At 39.9% G+C, this 22,298-nt stretch overlaps 1 protein-coding gene across 1 annotated transcript in view; it reads right to left on the reverse strand.

Moving 5' to 3' along the window:
* Nucleotides 1–15,335, reverse strand: part of AMMECR1 (AMMECR nuclear protein 1) — a 102,767-nt gene extending 87,432 nt beyond the window's left edge. The window contains exon 1 of the mRNA XM_010985018.3: nucleotides 14,812–15,335. Within this exon, the coding sequence (XP_010983320.3) occupies nucleotides 14,812–15,284 (473 nt within the window). The 5' untranslated portion in view covers nucleotides 15,285–15,335. The remainder of the gene's footprint in view (nucleotides 1–14,811) is intronic.
* Nucleotides 15,336–22,298: the final 6,963 nt, after the last annotated feature.

Here is a 22,298-nt window from a genome sequence, read left to right on the forward strand (position 1 = left end):
AACAAGTCTGCCATAAGACATTTTATGAGGGAAAGTACATGCTAAAATATTATTTGTGCTTTCAGGATAACTTATAATCCCTTAGGTCAGGCTTCTTCAAATCTGCTTCTCTTCATCTAAATTATATTAATGTGAGAACAGACACATCAAGAGTTTTCATAAAAACAAATAAAGTATTCGTTTTGTTCATCAAATGTAGAATACTCAGTGTGGTTGCCGACCACCCACCCAAATTCCATTCTTCGGCAATAGATTAAAAACTCCTGACTGTAGAAATATTAGGAAAGAAAGAAGCATTTGTCTAAACGTCTGGGAACCTATAGTTTAAAACAAAACAGTAGAAAAAAAATAGTACCAAATAACCTTCCAAGCACTCCAATCTTCTAAGAACGGAATCACAGAGTAAAAGATACACGGGTGAGTAAAGCCCATGCCACACCTCCTTGAGAACCATCAACACAGGTTCTTACCCTCCTGCCTACAGCTACATGTAGCCAGGTCAGTCTCCAAATAACACACAATATCAGCGAAATCCACAAAGGCCTGATGGTGTCAGTTATACACACAGAGAAAAAGATACCCACTTCCAGGTGAGGCACAGGAAGGAGCACAATGGAATGAACACCTCATGCAGTCTCTGCTTTAAAACTCCTAGAAAACCTTCCAGAAATCTTTGAGATCTAGCACTGCTCTGAATTCAACATCAGTCCAGTTAAAAAGTGTGTATATACTCCTTTAGATATTTAAAAGTCCACTGTTTGAAAAATCTTCAAAGTCATAAATTCACAACTTCTGTCCCCATTGCTCCACCACCTCCCCAAGTTAGAAAACTAGCAGGACCAGTAAATAGCTTTCTAGATAATGCAAAGTGGTTAAACACTGCTAGAAGTGAAGTGGTAAAAAGTCTATGATGCAGTTGCTACCAAGCCTTCAGACAGTTGAGTCTACTACTTTCAAAAATGATGAAGCTCCACAGAAAAATTATGCTGAGGAAGAGGAAGAGAAGGACCTTCCTGGATTTGTGCTTCAATTTTGGGGTGGGACAGATTGGGAGTCAAAAGTATTCAAATAAATATAACAACAATTCAGAGAACAGGAAAGCACCAGTGACCCTGCTGGGCTGGTGCAAGTTATTTAAGTTAACAAAGGGTTAATGAATGGTTATTATGGGATGACAATTAATTATAACTCTTCATGAAAGTGAAAGAAAGCTTCAAGACTAAAACACTCCTCTTCTGCAAAAACTGACCTGAATTTCTCTAGATCGAAGTGAAATAAACACAGCAGAGGTTCTTTCTAAGAGCAGCCCATTGGAGGCAGGAACCAGGACCCTTTGGACCCACACCCATCTTTTCACTTTAAAATGGGATTTGCTTGTTCTCTTGCCACAGCCAAAACGGAAAACCAGTGACTTTTTTCCTTGATTGTGCTCTACGCTATGGAAGCCACTGCCTATTTAACATGCCTATTGTTTGAAATTTGTAAAAAATGAAATTGGCATCTAAGTGGTTCAACCCTGTATAAACAAAATTCTCTCTCCTTTGCCTGACGAGGGCATTCACCTTTGTTAATAAAGATTTTAAGCATATTGAAAGTGATCAGGGACCTTGTGTGTTCTGTCCTAAGAACTACTGGATTCCATCTGGCCTCCTACCCTATCATGCGGCAGGGTCTATGATCACCTACATAGGTCAAAATCCATCTCTTCAAAAATGTTGATTCGAAAATATTTCACTATCCCTATTTTCTTTTAACATTCGGTATTTATTCACCTTACTGTAGGAATATATAATTCAAATTACAGATGATTCATAATTCAAGGCTATGCCATCAGGGAGAGCTCATTTACTTATAAACATAAACAGACTACATAGAGAACACTGTTAATGAGCACTGTGCTAGCGTTGTTTTTTATTTCCTGAGTATGCTGGCATGACTGTCGTGCTTATGTGGCTAAAACCTGTCAGAGATCAGTCTCATAGTTGCGAAATAATTTCCTTATATTCTGAAACCAACATATTTCAGAGAATAAAATAAGCGAGTTAATAAAGTAAAATAAAATTTCACAGTGGTCACTGAAGAAGAATTTTGGGGTTCTAAACCTATGTCTTAACATAATTAAAGACAAATCATCAACAAAAGACTGAGACTGAGAATTTTACTCTTTTTTTTCTTCAAGGGACAATTGTTCAATATAAAATTAAAATATGCCGTTCTATTGTGACTCAGGGAGCTATTTTAGAATTTTGTTTCTAAATAATACTATAAAACCTTTAAAGATTTTGTTTACATAGTTTGCATCTTAAGAGTTGTAGCACTCTTGAATAGGGCATGTTAAGAACCATAAGGAATACACTTATTAGACTAATCTAAAGCTAACTTAATAAATAACATCATTCAATAATTAGTACACAATTCTCCTATAATTATTATAATTCCAAGTACCTACCTTATGTGGGTTACATTTGCAATATCCATTTAAAATTTCTTCATTAATTTAGGGAGAAAAAAGTGGTTTAAAGCCACTTAATTCTGTAATAATTAGTGTAGTTTATTTTTTCAATTATATAAGCTTTCTAGCTATTCAATTTTCCCAACTTCATGTTTGAGATAAAGAAGTTTAGAAGAAAAAAAGAACACCAAACCATGGAAGGCACTCAGGCAAAGGGTGACATAACCAGTGTTAATCTAACTGACTTATACTGAATGTCTACGGATGAATGAAAGCACTTTGTCTACACAGTAGACTTCTACTTGTGTTATTTCTCAGGCTATTCTCCAGGCTTCATGACATTTATGACATTAAAGAAGCTGCTGGGGCATAATTAACTGGACAAAAGGGAAACTTTACCAAGAAAGAGGCAATTCACAAGCCATTAATAGTTTAAAACTGTCAACTGGCAGGCCTTCATTTCCCAATGTCTGAATTACAGCAATAGTCTCCTGATGGGTCCCCTTTCTTGCTATGATCTCCCCCACTTCAATCTACCTTTGTGGTATCCATTGACTACTGTATAATGCACATTCTGACCTCTGTATCTTCAAGTTGTTCCCCCATTTAGAATGCTTGATCTATCTATGAAAAAGGACTACGCAGTCTGAATCCTACATTGTCCATGAAGCCCTCCCGTATAACTCCAGCCCACATTAGTCTTTGTTTAAACTCCTACAGACCTCATTGCTCCATCACTCGCTCAGCCATTAAATCATATGTGACCTCATTATTTGTTTCCTGAATCTTGTCTCCTCAATATGACTGCAAGCTTTTTAAAGGTAGGAAGTATGGCTTATGTGCATATTGTAGTCCTCTCACCTATACCCAGAAAGGAGCCTACCACAGTGTTCCACCCACAAAAGTTATATTACTTGTTGAACTGAAATATTAAAATTAACCATAATATGAAGAGCAGTACTAGCTTAGAATAAGAGCTAGGTTTTGATGTAAAACACATTGTCTTAAGATAATGCTGACAAATATCTCTTGAAGCTTGAACGGATATTCATTTTATAATGTCTATAAGCAAAGGGATAATTGTTGTGGAAATTCTATTTTCTCCTTTAGAACTGTGGCATCTCTAAATGGAAGAAGTTAGAAACTGCTCCAAAGTCCAAATGAATACATCACAATTCAGTGATAATATTTTTAAAATGTCTGCACCTCTGTTAATGACAAAGAACCTCATACTGGTTGTGTAGACAACAGGGCAAATAAACCACTTTCAAGACCCATGACTTGACCCTGTCTATTACTTCACAGATGCCACTACCACATTTAGATGTCAGTTTCCATTAGAAACAAGCATGTACATGATAAGAAGCAATTCCAGGAAGTGGTTAACTAGTTTATACATACACATATGTACTGAAAGGCCTTACTTATAATATCCCATAAGGAAAGGTGTCCTCCAATTTTCCATCTCCCTAGAAAGCACACTTTCTCAGAAGTATCAGGTTTAAGTGTCAAAACTAATGTTCTCCTTTAATGCCTTGGTCCCTCCTTCCATCTGTAAAAGCGAGTGAACAAAGGCAAAGTTCCTACCTGTCAAAGACGTTTCCTTATATATTATTAGCAAATTCATTAGAAAGCCCTGAAGAACATAGGATGAGAATCAAAATCTAAAAGGAAAGCTAGAAAATCAAGTTCTGTTCAAATACAGGTAGTCAGTATTAAGGATACTAATAAAGCAAATGATAAATGCCAGGTCAAATAATAACTGAAATGCTACTAGTTTAAAAAAATTTTTTTTAAAAATGGTTATTTCTGCCTCTCATGCTGTTAATCTAGTTTATTCATAATTTTCGATAAGTTTGGAAAAATAAATAATACCTCAAACCCTAAATTAGACTCTCCTGTAAATGGGCTTTGTGCATCACTAATGTGGGCTGGTAAGATTAATTTTTAAAAGATTGCCAACATTCCTATGAAAACATAGCTGCTTTAGGTAGAGCCACTATTACGTGCCTTTTAAAAATAAGCTAAACATGAGCTTATAGTTAACAATAATGTACTCTTAAAAATGTGTTAACAGGGTCAATCTCATGTTATGTGTTTTTTACCGCAATAAAAATAAATAAACTTGCTAAAATCAGTATGCCTCTATACAACTGAAGAGAAACTCATTAACCAAAAATAGCAGATGGTCCAGTTATCTCTGAGAATGTAATTTGCAAATTAAATGGACCATAGTGGGTCCTATTAGGAGATGCTGAAGACAAGGTATGGAAGAGACAAGTACGCTCAGTAGGATACCTTCCTAGGACTGTGTTGTGCAATCAGAAATTATAGCTGGGTCTATCCTTTAATAGCATCTGTTCCATAATCTTTGTTATGGAGAATAACTGTGAGCAAGCTATATAAAAGAAACTTCGTACAGCTAAGTAGAGGCTAATACCTAAGTACACAGGCCTAAAAATAAGATACATCTGAATACTTAAGGATTTATAACCATGTTCAAAGACAAGTCAAAGAAAAGAAAAGGATAATGACCAGGGAGTGGCTACATCTATCCATTTGGGGTATACTTGAGCTACTTGTCCCATAGCTCCCAAACTTACCTAGAGGCCTCCTTCTGAGGACACGATATGAATGGCTTTCAACGTGGCCTCTAGGAAGCATTCAGGGGACGCATATACAAGTCCTCTTATGTTATTAAACTTCATGCTGTGCATTTCTTTCCAAAAGGAATAATTTCTTTGTAACAAGAGTGCCATGGCCATTGGTTCGAAAGGAGGGACACCAAGGTTTGCATCCCGTAAAACACGCCTCTTGCAGCATCCCTACTCCAGACCATGCAGTCTCTTTAATCTGCCCTGAATCCAGGCTTCACCTCACCTGACTACAATCTCATTTGTCTTCTCCCCTGATTCCCCCGTCCCCCCTATTCCTGCCTGTGGCCCTATGTGACTCCCTTTCTCCACGGAGCCATGCTTCCAGAGGGGAAGGGTAGGTTTCTGCAAAACAGCTTGCCAAACAGGGCAATGGTTAGAGGAGTTTGTGGAGTAAAATATACCACAAACCACATATCACCTCATTAGTGTCAGAGAAATAGAAGCAGTATCATTCCCATTTGTTCTTGTGAGGGTTTTTTTTTTTTTTGAATTGACAAGACTGTAGGGTAGATGGATCCATGAACTGAACAAAACTTTTTAACCACTGACTGCCTGGCCCCTACTCCTACCAGCAAAGAGCTATTCCACAAAATCAAGTACCTGGCCAAGCTAAGGCAAGTTTTTTTCTGTCTGTAAGGCAAAACAAGTGTGGGAGTTTCTGTTTGTTTTAATGATGGAGAACTACTTGAAACGCATTGAGAGCAATACTCTAACACGGAAAAAAGGCCAGAAGACTTCATGAGATTCTTCTCTAGTGAGTGAATCACCAACACCATCTTCTACTTACCATGTAACAAAAAAAGTTTAAAAAGCACCCAACATCTAAACACTTACCTCACTGTTGTTCAAAATCAGCATACAAAGGGTATTTGTCTTACTACAATGAGGTATGTACTGGGGTCCAAGGTTTACCAGCTATATAACGTATCTGCACCCCAAACCACCTATACTTAACCATGTGGCTACATAAACGATAATCATGACACAGAGAAGCACACCAATGTGACGAGCACCTGAGCATTTCCTTGAGGTAGACACAGTGCTGTGGCCCTTAGGCTGACAGCATCAAAGCCAATTTTTCATAGATCCTATTCTATGAGAATGACTCAAAGATCCACCAGTGCCTGAAGCAAAGCAGAGAATCTGCTGTCACCACCTTGCAGCAATCTGAGATCTCAGTTAAGATATGTTCCTAGAATTGTGTGTCATATGCTTACAGAAAGTGTACAGAATGGCAAGGCGAGCTATATAGGCAGTTAAGTCAGTCTCACTACTTTCCATTACTAGAGAGCTGGTCAGCATCTTCTGGCAGGATATTGCATAATACAGTCAACTGTGCTCTCCCAGCACTGCATGTGGCTTTGGGTCACAGTGTGGATTATCTGTAAAATGAAACAGATAGGGGAGAGGCTAGAATCATCAAGACTATCACAGACCTTATTTTAAAAACTAGTTATTAGTAGGCCTGGACTCAAGCAGAACTTTTCACATTTGCCCATCCACTGAAGATCCCAAAGATCATAAAGCAATATGGCTGATCCTGTCCCCTGATAACATCTTCCTTTCATTGCCAAGTAAAGCTGCAAAACAAATCCAGCTTCATTCTTTACTTTCCAAGCTTGAGGACATAGGACTCAGAATCTAGTATCAGATAGTACTTTTAGTCCTTCAGAAATTTCCTTTAATCCAAAGTCTGAAACTACAAGTTCCTGAGGTGGTCCTCCATGAGGCTCTATTTTGTTGAAAGCTGTGCTATGATAACACACATAGAGAAATAGAAGAATCATTGACTGCTTTACAAGTTGATAAGCTTGAAGACTGAGAAAACCTACATTAGGGAAATCCAACATTCTGTCAGGTATTTTGACTAGCAATGCAAAGCTGAGAACTGTCACTGATCTCTACTATCTTCAGTAGTTCAAAGTCACAGTTGGGGACAGAGGGAGGCTGGAGAGATCCCAAAAGACTGACCAAATCATCACAATAGCTCTGCTGCTGCTCTGTGGTTCTGTTAATTAAAAAAGAAGTGACAGTTGATAACTCCAACACTTGAAATATACATATTAAGAAATCTGATTTCACCTGACCAAATATTTCTTTCTTCCCACCCTCCTCAACCATGTTTTATAGTGGCATCACCATCCTCCTGGTTCTTCAGACTTATAAACTCTGAATTATGTTGAAAGCCTCTCTTACTTTCATTTACCCTAGCAGTGGGAATTTGGTAAATTGTCTTTTTCTGCATTGCCTCTTTATTCATATGCAATTGCCTAATTTCAGGTCCTCATCCAAAAGCTATCTCAGCTATCTTCATACTTGATCCAAATTCGATAAGCCAACATGTCTTCTCCTCTTTTCTTTCAAATTAGATACAGTTGGTAATAGGTGAAGAAGGGGAGGGGGAGGTTCTCACGCTTGTGATCAAATTTCATAGCCATTCCAACAGAGCTGTTGAACAAACTTTTCCCAAGCACAAGAATAGCTAGGCACAGAGCCAAGAAAAGAAGAAGCAGTGATGGAAGCCAAAAAACAGGTGAGCTGCAATATTTCCACTCCCACACAAAAGCTGGCCCTAAAGTGCAAGTCCCTGCATAGGCTGATAACGTCTTCCACTTCTTGATTTTTCAACATTCCTATATTCACAAGCTCTGCCCCTCGTGTGTGTGTGTGTGTGTGTGTGTGTGTGTGTGTGTGTGTTTGTGTGTGTGTGTGTGTGTGTGTGTGTGTGGTCAACCTTAAGCCTAGCTGGTCTCCCTTGCCTTCAGACTCTTCTCCTTCCAGTTCATCCTACATTCTAGAGGACTCTGCTGCCAATTCTGTTCCCTTTCCAATACAAGAAACTATAATCAGATCCAACGTTCTTCTCCAGCATCCCCAGAGAGTTCCCAAGACAAAAGGCTATTTTTCACTTCCTTGAGGTTTTATGGTCTTAGGGGACCAGAGCAAGGGGAGTGGTGTGGAGACTGCTGAGTGTGCAAGTTGGTGACTGAAGACAGCTGCTGGGAATCCCCAAGTGCTGTGGCAAGGGGTGTGGCAGTGACAGCAACCGGTTTGAGAACAACCAAGTAAGACTTCAAGATCTACTGGTCATACAGACTCTTACCAATAATCTCTGTCCTTCTGCCATTTAAAAACTTGGCTCATAGATTGTCCTCTCCCAAAGCCTTGCTCCTGACCACTCCTTTATTCAATGTCACTACTATGCTTATGCACATTATTTTTCATGTATCTCATTCATCTACAATCATGTATATATTACTTTGTAAGCATTTTAAGTGACTTTGATATCTGTATCATATCTTGAACAAGACTGTGAGCTCTGTAAGAATAGAACTATCTCTTCTATTTCTCTGGTTTCCAACCACGGAACTCAGCATAATGCATATGCTAAAAAAAAAAAGAGAGAAAGAGAGAGAGAGAAAAGAAAAGAAAAAAAAATTTTCCCCCAGTGACATATAATTTCCACTCAGCTATTCAACACTAACATTTTTAAGGTTGAGCAAGTTTGAAAGTATGATACGTTAAGAGCAGTAGAAAATACACCCACACTTGATAGAAAAGATGCCACTTCTAGTTGGACCAAACCTAAAATATGCCCCACCCAACCAATTACATTATTACACCATACTTCTTCCTTTGGGCACTTTTCTTTCTACTACATCAGCTTGTGGCTCGTTTTTGCTCTTAGGAACACTGTAACTACAGAAGCTCAACTCTAAATAAGTTTACTGCTGGGAATCTACTCTTCCCACCTACACAACCACTGGCTTCCCACACAGTCTCCAGTGTCCAGTAAGCAACTGCCCAATTACTGATTGTGGAAAGACAGCTTACACATTGAACGTCCATTCTTGGCAGCCCCTGGCTTTTACTGCTGGTCCTCACTCACTTAGCTTAATTGATTCAGAACAGTATCAAAAAGAGACATTATTACACAAGTTGGGGGTGGGGGGAGACTATTTAAGAAAATTTAAATGTAAAAGCCCTGGTCATTGTGTTGCTTTAAAACAGGCAAGCATGTGTGACATCAAGAGAACAGAATAATGCCTATTGAAATAGGGAACTCTGACTAATCTCATTGCACAAGTTTTAGTGTTTCACACACATACACTCGCAAAAAGATGGTCTGTTAGTGGGAAGCACAACTGACTTCCAAATCATAATAAATCGCAGTAATAGGTTACAGAGTTTTAACGCAAATACAATTCCAAAAAGTGTACAGTCTTTTAAAGAAAACAATGTGAATGAGAAACACATACTTAGAAAAAAATAACTTATGCATGGGCTAACAGCGTTTTTCTCTTTCTCAGTAGTGGTCTTTCTTCCTATTGGACTGAGAGACCCCAGCAGAGATTCCTTCTTGGTTGCTACCCCACTAACTGGGACCTCAACACAGCACAAACACAACTCAAAAGCAAGAAAAATTATGAGCTAGATTATCTCTCCCATTGGCCTTATGGAGGAGAAGGTAAAATAAGCATCAAGTTTTCCTTTCTAACTAAATATACCTTGCCCTACATACACCTTTATGCACGGATATAAAAATAATTTTGTAATTTATATTTCTACATCCTACCATTTCAGCCTTGATGGTGTTTACAGCATAAATGACAACTGGGAGCATGCCTGCTTTCTTTTCCATCAGTAAGACAGGACACCAGATTGCCTTCCAAAGGAAATCAACATTGTTGAAAAACAACCCATATAATACCTTCAAAAATGCTCAGCAATTTTTCAGACAAATTTTTATAAGAACTATATATTACAACCATTCTGCTAGCATGGATAAGGAAATCTGTAATGACTCAGTAGCATCACCTGCGAGAAACAGATACACCTTCCAGCTACTCAGGTCAGTCTTCATCAGAAAAAAGACATAACAGAAATATAATAGTTTGTGTTTAAAATGCTGATTTAACATCACTTTCACCTGAGCTGCATTATCAAATCATCTTTTTTTTTTCACTAATATGGGATAGAACTGTTACTGTTCTGGTGAAACGAAGTGCCTCTCACCTCCCTAAAGCAACCCAATCTCTCCCAAGCATGCCCAAAGAACAGTAATTTGTCTACTGTGACAAGACAAGAAAGAGTTAACAGTTCAAACACCGGATTAGTCTCTCAAAATCTGCACGTCCAGAAGTGGATTTTTTAAAAACTACATTCTGTTCACTGCAATGGAAAACCACACTTACTGATGTTTAACAGTAAAGTATCTTTTCTGTGCTATGGTCTATACAAAATGTAGTACTGCATTAACTTCAAAGGTGGTAAGAAGATTAAAATAAAAAGTTCATGGGATGTGACATGCAACACAGCATTAAAGATATAAGACCGAACAATCCCAGTGCCTTAGCAGGTCCCTTTTATATTTCTTTGTTAATGAGGAAAATTCTTAAAATGCAATCCAGCAAGCATAAGTGTAAGTAAAAGCTTTTAAAATCTTATCACAACATGTTATTTAGTGAGCTAATCATCAAAGCATTTTCTATGGGAACAGAAGGGGGCTTTACTTATTAAAATCAATACAACTCACTTTAAAATATCGTATTTGTGCTGCTTTTACTTCCTAAAATGTGCCCCTCACAGTTAACAATTTCTGAAAAAAGACCTATAAATCCTACCGCAGGTTTCTAGGTGAGGTTTTTCTGCCCCCCCTTCCCCCAGCCCACCTCGGACAGAAACCATCCCAAGAACCTCAGACTCTCATTATGGTCTTGGCAGCATTCAATCTCCCTGGTGCTAAGTTAGAAAGAACATGATCAAGGATGGTGACATGGACACAGGAAGTTTTATATTGGAAACTGGCAGTGAAAACTGAGGTTCCCTTATAGTTGCTCAAGTACTTTAACATGGGTCCTTACCACTCTAACCCAGTGGGTCTCAACGTGTGGCCCTGGGAACTGTAGCAGCAGCATCACCAGGGAGCTTGTTAGAAATGCAAATTAATGGCCCCACCCCAGTTCGACTGAATCAGAAACTCTGGGAATGGGGCCCAGCAATTTGTGTTTTAACAAGCACTACAGGAGCTTATGATGTACTCTAAAGTTCGAGAACCACTCCTCCCCAAACTTTAATGTGCATAAGAATCACCTGGGGAGCTTGTTAAACTGCAGATTCAAATACAACAGGTCTGAGGTGGGGCCTGAGAGCCTACATTTCAAACAGGTTCCCAGGTGATGTCTTCTGCAGACCACACTGCAAGTGTTTCCCAAACCGGCAGTTTACCAGAAATCACCCAGGTTGCTCATAAAATCTGAGTACCCAGGCACCACCCCAGACCAAATTAATAGGAATCGCAGGAGAAAGGCCTCATCGAATACAATCAGTGGGTCTCCCCCTCAGCTGCACATTAAAATCACCCGGCGAGTTTTTAATACTCCTGATGCAGGCCCCATCCAAGACCAATCAAATCAGAATCTCTAGGGTTGGGACCCCGGCATCCATATTTTTAATAATCCCCCAGTGATTCGAATGTGCAGCCATGGTGGAGAATGATGTTTCTGCAGTCTAACTGGCTCGACATCTGGCTCAGTGGATCCCTTTATGGTAGCAAATGGTTTCCTATATAACATGGCTATCTGTGTGTAAATCCAAGAGCTCTGATTTCGAACAGTAAAATGCACCTACAGTTATGTTTGTTTGTTTGTTATCATGTCTTGAACCTTAGTTCTGTGGGCAAATATGACTACAACTGAGACCAAGGATTCAGTAATGCATTTCTCACTTTTAACACAAATGTCACCTGTCATCCATTAAACAAGTTTCCACTAACCTCCCAAGTGCCGGCTACTGCTATTGCCATAAGGTAGGTACTCCAAGAAACAGCAGCAACAGTGAAGAATTTGTATCCACAGCCTGCTCATATAGAAACATCCTCCCCCCACCCCACAACCTGAAACAGACAGATCACTGGAAATTTCTAATAATCTTCCAGAATGGATTGGTCACTGATGAATCGAGAACTTCTAAACCTATAAAAGGCAGATTTCACCAGTGACAGACATTTTGACAGAAACCTCCTGGGAAGGGAGAAAACGGTGTGCTTTTCCACAAGAGAATGTGAAACTGTCGAAGGCATGTCTTCTAGTGGACAAGAGACAGGACCTGAAACAGCGCCGCTCAAGACATGATACTAATAACTCTGAGAAAGAAAAAAAAAGCAATGTGTCTATTTATGTGTTATGGCCCCCAGCACCGAGCCACACTAATAAGTACACACTGCTATTAAATATGTAAAACAGAAAGAAAATGGGTGCTGGTTACTAAGGCACTGTCAAGTGATGATAGTTATTTCACTCTCATAGTCTAACACTGCTTTTAAGAAATTTTCCTGAATTTTTCCACAGTCCACCTCAAAAAATAACTTTAAAATAAATGAAAATAAGATGCACTCCTCTTTCCACTTAAGTGAACTTTCATTCTCCCCTTGGTCATGTTCAGTGTCTCTTCTAAATTCGCTGTTTGGTAGAATACATGACACAAGTCAAGGCCTGTGAAATGATAATAGTTACTATTCACCCACCATCACTTCAACATATCCACAGTGGTCAAAGGGTGTCTTACTTTATCTATTTAATTCCATGAAAAAGAAATCCAGTGGCTAGGGTTATTAGAAAAGAAACAATACCTAAATACATGTGCAAAGTAGCCACTGTTGAATGACGTTTTCAAAAGCATTTTCTGTATGAACTGGTCAAGCTCACTTTCCTTTTAAAATTCTTGTTACAGTCATTCAGTTAACCCAAACTCACTTTAAGATGTGTGAAAATAGCACCTCCTGAAAGTGTGTTCGCATATGCTTTGGAGCAATGGAGCGTGAATAGTAAAACAGCCTTTGCCAAACTCATCTAACTAAACAGGAGTGAATTTTTGCAGTCCCATTACTTTGCTGAGCCAACCTATGTATCATCCCCGTACCGGCTTTAATACATCATAGACATCCAAGAGAAGGCAGAAAAGTCACAAATAAGTGACTCAACCTAATTAATATTTCATAGATTTTTTTAACATGGCAGTCTTTTTCGAAATGAATTCTATTTCTTAACCAAAAAAAAAAAAAACTAAATTGGCTAAGTACAGGTGTGGGTTTAGGATTTAAGCTTCTAGAATCAAAACTAGGAAATTTATCAAGATATTTAGTTTATTTGACAAAGTGTCAGTCTGTATGCTCTTTCATGCATTTCTTATGAACCAATGCTCAAAGAGGAACCAAGTCTGAAAGAAAATGCATAGACCACAGAAGAGTAGCAAAAACACAAAATTAAATACATTTCAAGTATCAAAGCCAAAGAAAAACAAAACAAAGTTACAATTTCCAGGACACTTTATTTGGAATTTCCATTTTACATATTAATTGAATATTTTTAGTCTAGGTAGAAGTGTTTATATGTATCCAGTCTAATCCTCTAATCTCACAAAATGAAAAGAAGCAGTTTAAAATGAACATCAGTTCAGGTATTTATGATATGGGGATAAGGGGCACTTGTCTTAGCTAGAAAAAGGTTTGATGCTTTTTCAGTGTAAGTTTCACTGAAATTTTTCTCTATTATTTTTCTTGATGCTAAGTACTCATAATAAAAACAATTGCCCTCTTTGTCATTCTGCCCTTCCTTGGGCTTTACATTCTGTCTAGCATTTAACTCAAAAAGTCAGTTTACACTCAGTTTACATATAAAAAAAAACAGCAACAACAAACCATATGCCCCATCTCCCACACATCCAAATGGACAGGGATTAGAATTAACCTGGCTGTTAGCGGTAACAGTGTGATTTTAAACAATTTCAACTACACACTTGAAGGGTAAAATAACTAAAAGTACGAAACCGAAGGAAACCATAAAAATTCCTACACACTGTTTAACTACTTCTAGAATCGTCGAGCCTGACAAGGATTTCTTAAAAAGTGAAATCGACACAAAAGCGAATGCACGCTTAATGTACAAACTGACAGTGACTCTATGGGGACAGCTCTCTTTGAATGAGCTATTACCCAGACGGTGGAATGAAAAAAAAAGGTCTCACTCTTTAAATGTGAGGGAGCCGGCGGTGTGCTTCACTAGAAACACATTTTAATGGGTATGTTTGGATAAAAATAGGTACTAAGGGAAAATGTGTTTTGAAAAAAAAAAAAAAAACTCCTCCCTCCCCAGGACACAAGGAAGCCCGAAGGAAAAAGATGGGTAACCTCATAGGTTCCTGAGCTAAGTTCCATCACTAGCAGAACAGAAGTTGGATAGTTGCTATTTTTCACGCTGCAATGGGATAGTAACTCCATGTGCAAGGTACAGGGGGCGGGAATACCGGCGGGGCTTTTACAGAGGGGAACAGAAACCCAAGTGAGGACAGATCAACACCTGGAGGGATCCAGATCTCCTAAACCCGGGCGATGGGGACGCGGGGTGGCGGAGGCGAGGAGAAGGGTCAAAACTCCTCGAAGTTATCTCAAAGAGAAAGTGAACACCTCTGGGAGCCAGCGAGAGCCATCTCTTGCAGCAGCAGCACCCTGCTCCAAGTGCGGGGCGCTGGCTTCGGAGGGCAGAAAGCGCGGGGTGCCCTTACTCAGGGCGGGTGGTTCCAGGAACCCGGGGCAGCGACAGGGGCAGGGGCAGCGGCCGGCGGGGAGGCGGAATCGTACTTTGCTTCAACTCTGAGCCCCATCCCGAGCGCAAGGGAGAGGGCGGCGGAGGGCACGGTACTCACTAGGGCTCATTGGTGAACCGGGGGGTCCGGGGCTGCTGGTATCCGTACAGGTGACAGTAGAGCACATCGAAGCAAAAGCAGCACATCTCCGCTGACACCACCATCTTCCGGGAGCCGGGCGATGAGGACGAGGCGGCGGACGACAAGGAGGGCGAGGGAGAGGTGGCGGCGGCCGGGGTAGAAAGTAGGGTCCCCACTCCGCAGCTCGGAGGTGGCGACAGGGAGATGCCCCCGCCGCCGCCGCCGCAGCCCTGGGGGGGAGAGAGGGTACAGCCGCTGCCGCTACCTCCTCCGGCTAGACCTCCCAGCCCGTTGAGCCGCGTACCGGCGCCTCCTAGTCCCAGTTCCCCGGCTCGGCACTGGCTCTCTCCGCTGCAGTGGGAGGAGGAGGAGGCGCCACCACCGCCACCCGAGCCGGAGGGGGGCGAACTGGACAGTTTCTGCTTCTTCACCCCGCAGCAACCCGCCGCCATCTTGGAACAGTCTCCCCAACGCAGCGCTTCCGACCCATAAGTGAGGCGAGCTGGCGGCGGGGGCGAGCACGCTGCGGCCCCGGCCGCCGGGGGCGCGCCAGGGGCTCGCGGGCCACGCGCGCGCTCGCGCCGCTCCCAGGCCGGGCCGCCCGGCCACGCGGCCAGCCCGCGCGCGTCCCCAGCCCGGCGCGCGCCCCGCGCTTTCGCGGCTCGGCACCTCGCGCCTGTCCCGCCGGACTCGCGCCTCCTCCTCCTCCTCCCCCCCGCCGAGCGGTAGCCTCTGGGCCCGCGGCCCGCGGAGGATGAAAGACTCGAAGCCCAGTAGGAAGGAAGAGGAAGGAAAGAAGGAGAAAAAGCGGAGAGTGGGAGCAAAGGGAGGAGGTGGGCACGCCCGGGGAGGAAGGAGGGAAAGGGAAACTAGTGGGAAGGGAGGGGGGAGAGAGAAGAAAGTCCGAAGTAAGTATGCAAGTCCCAAAGCACAGCTCGATGACTGGCTCTGCACATAGTGTTAGTGACACTTGAGCCTAGTTACGTGGAACCTGAGCCACCAGCTTCAAATATGCTGGGTCCTGGACTGCCAGAGAGTAAGCAAGCAGGTGCTCGGAGCTCCACACCTGAGATCGCCTCTATAAAGTCTATACAAAGCAGTCGGGGAAATGGCCATACTGCACTGGCTCAATCTAAGCACACGCACAAGGCTTCTTCCAAGATTATGGGAAAAGAGCAATACTCTTTCCTTTCCTTGCTGACAAATTTTCAAACCCGATTCAATCTACAGGTCCTCTACTTGCTCCTCAACTTTCCCTCCTAGCCTCGTGAAAAAGTTTAAAAGCAAAACATAAAGTCCTAACACTCACCTCACTGGTTCAAAGATGTTAATTGTATTCTGGAACTTGGGGCGGTGGGTTATTGGGGCGGGTGGGGGTTGGCTTGGAAACAAAACAATTAGAAATATATCTGTAGTCAGCACAGATCTTACAGGTCACTAGGACAGGTAGTATATTTAGATACAAATTGAAAGATTTTGTTCAGGTATATAATTAGATAGTTGTTAGTATTCATTTAAAAAATTTCTCAATCGAAGAATGCTTGGATGGCTGAGGAGGCGGATGATTGAGTCAGTCCCATTCTGGGCACCCAAGACAATAATTGAATGTAAAAATTCATAGAAATGAACCTCATAGAAACAGAAGTTATAAGTTTTTTTTTTTCACGTGGAGTCTGCCCCATGCCAAAACATCTAGACAACAGGAGGTATCTATTTGCATATTTGGAGGCATCGGAGGATTGATCGATTTTGTCACCTTTGAGCTAAATGTGTGGAATCTTGCAATAGCTGAGGGTTGTTCATTCCACGCCGAGTGTGGGGGGAAGCTTATTCATTCAATAAATATTGACCCTCTGCACCATACTATGTGCACAACACTGTACTTACATTGAAATCCAGGAAGTATGCTTCCCACTCTCAAAGAGTTTATGAATTAGGTCAGATCTGTGTACCTAATCAGATAAATAGCCACTATTTATGGAGCACATTTTGGGTGCTGAGTACCATGCCACGTCTTACTCCATAATTCTTCAAATAATATATTGCCTCATTTGGTCTTCACAGTAACCCTCTAAGATTGCTCATTTACGTATGAGGAAATTGAACATCATTAGTGACTTGCCCAACATCACACACCTAGAAAGTGAGAGTCAGGATTTGAACGCAGACATATCCAACTCCAAAAACCATGCCATTGTGCCTCTCAATACCAAAGTATGATAGAAGATTAGCAACGGATAAAAGATGGTGACATTAAGCTACAGTGGGTTAAATGGAGTTTAAACAAAAATAAGAACTTTGTTTTTATGGAAAGATTGAGAAACATTGAAATATGTTACTAAGGAAAGATGAAGACTCTCCTTAAGGAGAGATTTTATGAAATAGATCAACTGTCTAGGATGGTTAGATGCAACCTAAAGACAAAAAAGATGCATTAACTGGTTTGAAGTATGTGATTGCATCCTCTCAAACCTCATCATCCCTGTTAGATATAGTATCCTCCTGTTTGAGACAAAGTAACAATTCATTGTCAACCACTAGTGGTGTTTAAAAACATGCATTAATTTGTTTGTGTTGCAGAAGAGACAGCAGATTGGGTTTTTTAAAATGTTCCACAACAACTGGTACATTGTTAGGGTGTCTTGTTTTGTTTTGTACTTTATCCTTAACTATCAGAGCCTACCTTTTAATTTGTTTGAAACTAGGTCAAATACAGTATCAGATCATAGGTACCGATTTAGTCACCACTCCACTAAGAAGTGACCACTTCTAGAGTAGAAAACCTGTGCCATTTAATGACATCACACAACAGTTTAGCACAGGAAGCAAAGTGGGATACCATGGATGGCTGCTTCTGATAGGGGAACTTAGGAAAGCAGAATGTAATCTCCCAATTTAGAATTTGGCCAGTAGACAAGAGTCTAACGCCCCTACTCTTGTGAAAATAGCAAGGAATCTTTAATAAGCACCAGTAGTCATGTCTTTAGTTCTGTATTTCATCTAAAAGACAAAGCACTATCATGGCTATCATACCAGGCTAGGGGACTGATGCAATGGGAAACCCTAAGACAAGGACATCCCAACTGAATTACAAAAATAGCTTTCCCCCAGGGATTTTAAATGCCAATTCCAAACCTCACAAGCCTAAAGGAAATAGACAAACCCAAACATGATCATTGCAGAAAATACGTCATTATCTGACCACTAGGCATTACTATCTGAACTACTTTGTTGTGTTGGCTGCTTAAAAGGGGGAAAACCACTCTAATCTTTTGCTCTACACTAACTTCTCCCAAGCCTGGCTCATCTCCTGTACTAACCTCGAGCCTCAAGATGCTTTGCAAATCCCCTGGCAAGTAGTGGTGGTGGTGGTAATGCCTCCTTTTAGCCTTTGAGGAAATACCTCTCCTGGTCTTGTTTTCTTGCAAAGTCACCACCATAGACATAAACATGTTTCATTCAAACAATCCACAGATCATATTCTGTGAAAAAAAAACAACAACATAAACTTTTTTTACATCTACACAAAGTGCATACTGGATGGGGAAACCAACCTTGCTCAGGATTCTCTTGACTTGAGGCGTAAAGGTCAAAGTATGATAGAGCACATGTGTTTCTACCCGCTGCTGATACTGGTGTGCCATGATAATATCCTCCAGAGGAAATGTTAAGGTGCCTTCTGCTTTTTGTAACTGACTGTCAAGCTGGGAGCTAAAGATTCCACGTTTTTTTTTTCCTTCAATTTTTTTAACATTTGTTTGTTTGTTTACTTATTTATTTTAATGGAGGTACTGGAGATTGAACCCAGGACTTTGTGCATGCTAAGCACACACTCTACCACTAAGCTATACCCTTACCCCCCATTCCACGTTTCTTTTAAATAAAAAATGTAATTAGGCCATAGTCTCTTTGTCAACAAAGCACATTTAAACTGTAAGCATTTCTGCTTCTGCCTCTGCCTCTAAACTGCTATTAACTAACTCTCATCAAATGTTATACAACTGTGAAAAACTATTTGAACAATGGTTAGGCACATTTTTTACTATGCAGTAAAGCTGAAAATTGAATTAAGCCCAATAGTTACTGATTATTTTATCATTACCTCAGTTTTTTCTCATGTTTACAATACAGTTATTTTTCATTTCAGAAGGGAAAAGAATAATTGTAATTTGATTAGTAGTGAACACTTTAATGTTGCAAAATTATTTTCTTAGGTTTCCGGCAGTGTGGGTGAGATGAGGAATGTTCACATAGTTCAATGAAAAAAAAAACTTCCATTTATGCCCAAACAAGTGTTATTTTTATCCTCTGTCATCAAACTTTCTCAACTGTCATCCTTGAACAACTGCAGAATGTAATATTATTAGCTACCACTTTGATCTAACCTTGTACACATATGACACATGGTTGTAGCGGCAGAGGTGGTGATCAGTTCCCTTTTATATTTGAATGAATATGTGAATAAATACTGAAATTCTTTACCTACTTTTCAATTCAAATGGATAAATCAGTTTTTGTTTTCTTGATTACAAATCAGATCCTTCCCTCCTGAATCCTTTCTTTATCTAATGAACACAATAATGAGCCAAAGTACCATGATCTACTTTTGACTGTTTTCTAGTTATTTCATTTATATCTTCTATTGTTAACTGCAGTGCAAACTAACTGAATGTTGTCTTGCTACCCATTTCACTGGGACAACGTTATATAAACTCCTTAATGAGATTTAGATATGCTAATATCTATACTGAATGTGGAAGAATTCAAGAAGCTAGCTAGTTGTGGATTGGAAAGAAGAGCTTTTTAGGGAGAAGATGATCAAAACGAGTATTATTTGAAGGCAGTTAGAGGAGTTATGAGCAACTAAAACACGAAGGTGTCTACTATAGTTTGGAGAATCTTTACTTGACTATTTCCATCTTTTCTCTCTTCCCTAAAGACTTCATCTACTATCCTCTGTGCATTTAATGGGGTGAGAAAATATATATACTGCAAGTGTGCTCCACCTCCAAATTTATTTTGGCTTTTTTTTTTTAAAATGAAGGTACTGGGAATTGAACCCAGGACCTTGTGCATGCTAAGCATGTGCTCTGCCACTGAGCTATATCCACCCCCTCCAAATTTATAAACATATAGTTGTTCTCCTATAACTCATCTCATCATGTTCTGGAGCACCTATTCCAGTTGCCTGGAGGCACACATTGGGCACAGGTTGGACAGATTAAGGTTGTCAATTAAAATGTAAAAATGTCTTCTGAATTAAAAGTCTCTTTTGTGCAAACATTAGATTTAAAGTTCAAACTCACTCATGGCAGTGAATCCCATAATCTCTGCTGGATCCTAGTTGAAGTCTAGCTCATTTTGCCTCACCCCATTCACTGCTTAAATGTCCATAATTTATGGCTTTTTCTCTCAGTATGGGCAATGCACAATGATTGTGTCAGGAAGCTCAGCCATCTCTCCTCACTTACTGCTGTCCAGGATTCCTACCTCAGCTCCGACTGGTCTTCTAGTCCTCTAAACTTCAGCCATATCCTCCATCCAGCCCCTGACTTTGGGGCTGTTCACTCATGCCACAGCAACTGCCTGGCAGAGGCAATACACTGTCTTTTAATTCTCAGTTGCCTTCTGCATCCTCTACAGGTCCCCACAAGGAATTCTGGATTACTTCCGTTCCACTTGACAGGCCTCTCTCTCACTAACCCTTCATACTGCCATTTCTACTGCAGATGTGTCATGGTGGCATATGGCTTTTCAAAGGGGCTTGAAATTTCCTATGCTACATCCTGCTCTGTGATTCCCCCAAACATCTCTGATTGTTTCTTTCATCTTTTCATTGAGATATAATTCACAAAGCAGGCAATCCACCCATTTAAATTCAATGGTTTTTAATATATTCATGGAGTTGCACAATCACCAACATAATTTTGGAACACTTTCATCACCCCAAAAAGAAGCTCCATACCTGTTAACAGTCACTCTCCATTCCCTCCCAATGACCCCCACCTCACAGCCCCTGGCAACCAAAAATCTACTTTCTGTTTCTATAGATTTGCCTACCAGACAGTTCATGTAAAAGAAATCATATAATATTTGTCCTTTTGTGTCTGCCTTATTTCACTTAGCATCATGTTTTCAAGGTTCCTCCATGTTTTGGTATCTATCAGGACTTCATTTTTTTTTGTGGCAGTATAACATTCCATTATATGGCTATACTAGTTTGTTTAACCATTCATCAATTGATTGACATTTGGGTTGTTTCCATTTGTTGGTTATAATGAATAATGCTACAATGATCATTCATGTACAAGTTTTTATGTAGATCTATGTTTTTATTTCTCTTAAATATATACCTAGTGGTGGAATCTTATATATATATATATTAATATATATATATAATATATATATATTAATATATAAAAATAATATCTTATATATATATAATGGGTTATATGGTAACTCCATATTTAACCTTTTGAGGAACTGGCAGATTGTTTCCCAAATCGGCTACACCATTTTAAAACACCACCTGTAGTGTATGAGGGTCCCAGTTTTTCCACATTCTTGCTAAAACTTGTTTTTATACTTTAGAAAATTTATTATTGTAGCCAACCTAGTGATGTGAAGTAGTATCTCATTGTAGTTTTGATTTGCATTTCTCTAATGACTAACATGTGCTTATCAGCCATTTGTATATCATTTTTGGAGAAATGTTTATTCAAATCATTTGCCTATTTTAAAATTGAGTTGTCTTAGTGTTTTTTGGTTGTAAGAATCTTTATATATATGTGATACCAGGATATATCATTTTCAAATATTTTCTTCCATTCTATGGGTTGTCTTTTCACTTTCTTAATGATGTCCAATTTATTTTTTGCTTGTATTTTTGATACTATGTCTAAGAAACCACTGCCAAATACAAGGTCATGAAGATTTACATCAAGGTTTAATTTTAAGAGTTCCATAGTTTTAGCTCTTACATTTCAGTCTTTGATCCATTATTAGTTAATTGTACATAGTGTGAGGAAAGGATCCAAATTCATTCTTCTGCATATGAATATCCAGTTGTCCCAGCCAACATCTGTTGAATAGATTTCATTCCCCATTGAAATGTCTTGGCACTCTTGTCAAAAACCAATCAAATATAATATAAGGGTTTATTTCTGGGCCCTCAATTCTATTCCATTGATCTATATGTTTGTGCTTGGGCCAGCACTACACTGTCTTGATTACTGTAGCTTTGTAGTAAGTTTTGAAACTAGGAAGTGTGAGTACTCTAAATTTGTTCTTCTTTTTCAAGATTGTTTTGGCTTTTCTGGGATCCAGTGCATTTCCATATTAATTTCATGATCATCTTGTCAATTTATGCAAAGCAGCCAACTGGGATTTTGATAGGTGTTGCATTGAATGTAGATCAATTTGAGGAGTACTGACATCTTAACAATGTTAAGTCTTTCAATCCGTGA

This window comes from Camelus dromedarius, chromosome X (assembly GCF_036321535.1).
Source record: "Camelus dromedarius isolate mCamDro1 chromosome X, mCamDro1.pat, whole genome shotgun sequence".
Lineage (NCBI taxonomy): Eukaryota > Metazoa > Chordata > Mammalia > Artiodactyla > Camelidae > Camelus > Camelus dromedarius.